Source organism: Rutidosis leptorrhynchoides, chromosome 9 (assembly GCF_046630445.1).
Source record: "Rutidosis leptorrhynchoides isolate AG116_Rl617_1_P2 chromosome 9, CSIRO_AGI_Rlap_v1, whole genome shotgun sequence".
NCBI classification, from domain to species: Eukaryota; Viridiplantae; Streptophyta; class Magnoliopsida; order Asterales; family Asteraceae; genus Rutidosis; species Rutidosis leptorrhynchoides.
Window position 1 is genome coordinate 341,206,817 of NC_092341.1, and position 1,088 is coordinate 341,207,904.

The following is a 1,088-nucleotide window of genomic DNA, read 5'->3' on the forward strand; positions in this document are numbered from 1 at the left end:
TCTAGAGAGATGGAGAAAATGAGAGAAAAAGGGCAGCAATATACACTTATTTGGGGTTAAAACCCCATACCCCACAACACATGGGTATTTATCAATAATCTGATATCTTTCGTACTTAATTTAATAGCCCTAACGGAGTCCAAATTAATAAACGAACATGTTCTGTGACCCTTGTCACAAACTGGTCTTAACTAAATAATAAAATAACTCTAAACATATAATTAAAATAAAGGCATAAATAATCACACAGTTATGCCTAAGGGTAAAAAAGTCATCTTACATCTAAGCCCTGTCTGAGGATGTTACAAATCCACCCCCCATATGAAGATTCCGTCCTCGGAATCTGGTCAAGGTCAAACATACATGGATAACGAGCCTTCATCAGCTCTTCGGTCTCCTACGTAAGGTTCGATCCTAAACTATGATTCCACTCGACAAGCACCATTTGGATCTCCTTCTTTCTTAACTTTGTCACCTTTCTATCGACAATTCTCACTGGTTCTTCAACTAACTTTTGATTCAATTCTACCCTCAAATCACTCAATGGGACCAGTTGCGTCTCATCATCGACCTTACACTTCCTAAGGTAACACACGTTAAATGTGTTATGTATTCCTTCTTACTCTGCCGAAAGTTCTAACACAACCCTCTGATCATTAACTTTCTGAATAATCTTGAAAGGCCCAATGTATCTCGGAGCTAGCTTACCCCGCTTACCAAACCTAATAACTCCTTTCCACGACGAAACTTTCAAGTAAACACGATCTTCCACCTCAAAGTTTATCGGACGTCTACGTGGATCAACATACATTTTCTGTCTGTCACGTGCCGCTTTCAACTTTTCACGTACTATCGCTACCTTGTCAGCTGTTATCTGAACTAATTATGGACCTGCAAACTGTTTTTCACCGGCTTCTAACTAACAAGTCGGCGTTCTGCATTTGCGACCAAACAACATTTCATAAGGCGGCATACCAATACTCGAATGATAAGTATTGTTGTAAGCGAACTCGATCAAAGGTAGATGTATATCCCGCGAACCACCATACTGTGACGACCCGGGAATTTCCAACTAAATTTAAACTTAA

The 1,088-nt window shown here is 39.6% G+C and overlaps 1 protein-coding gene across 1 annotated transcript; it reads right to left on the reverse strand.

Moving 5' to 3' along the window:
• Positions 1-397: 397 nt before the first annotated feature.
• LOC139869124 (uncharacterized) lies at positions 398-811 on the reverse strand. Its single transcript, XM_071857449.1, has 2 exons — positions 624-811; positions 398-581 (listed from the first exon to the last, which is right to left on the reverse strand). The coding sequence occupies exons 1-2, from the start codon at positions 809-811 to the stop codon at positions 398-400; spliced, it is 372 nt and encodes a 123-aa protein (XP_071713550.1).
• Positions 812-1,088: the final 277 nt, after the last annotated feature.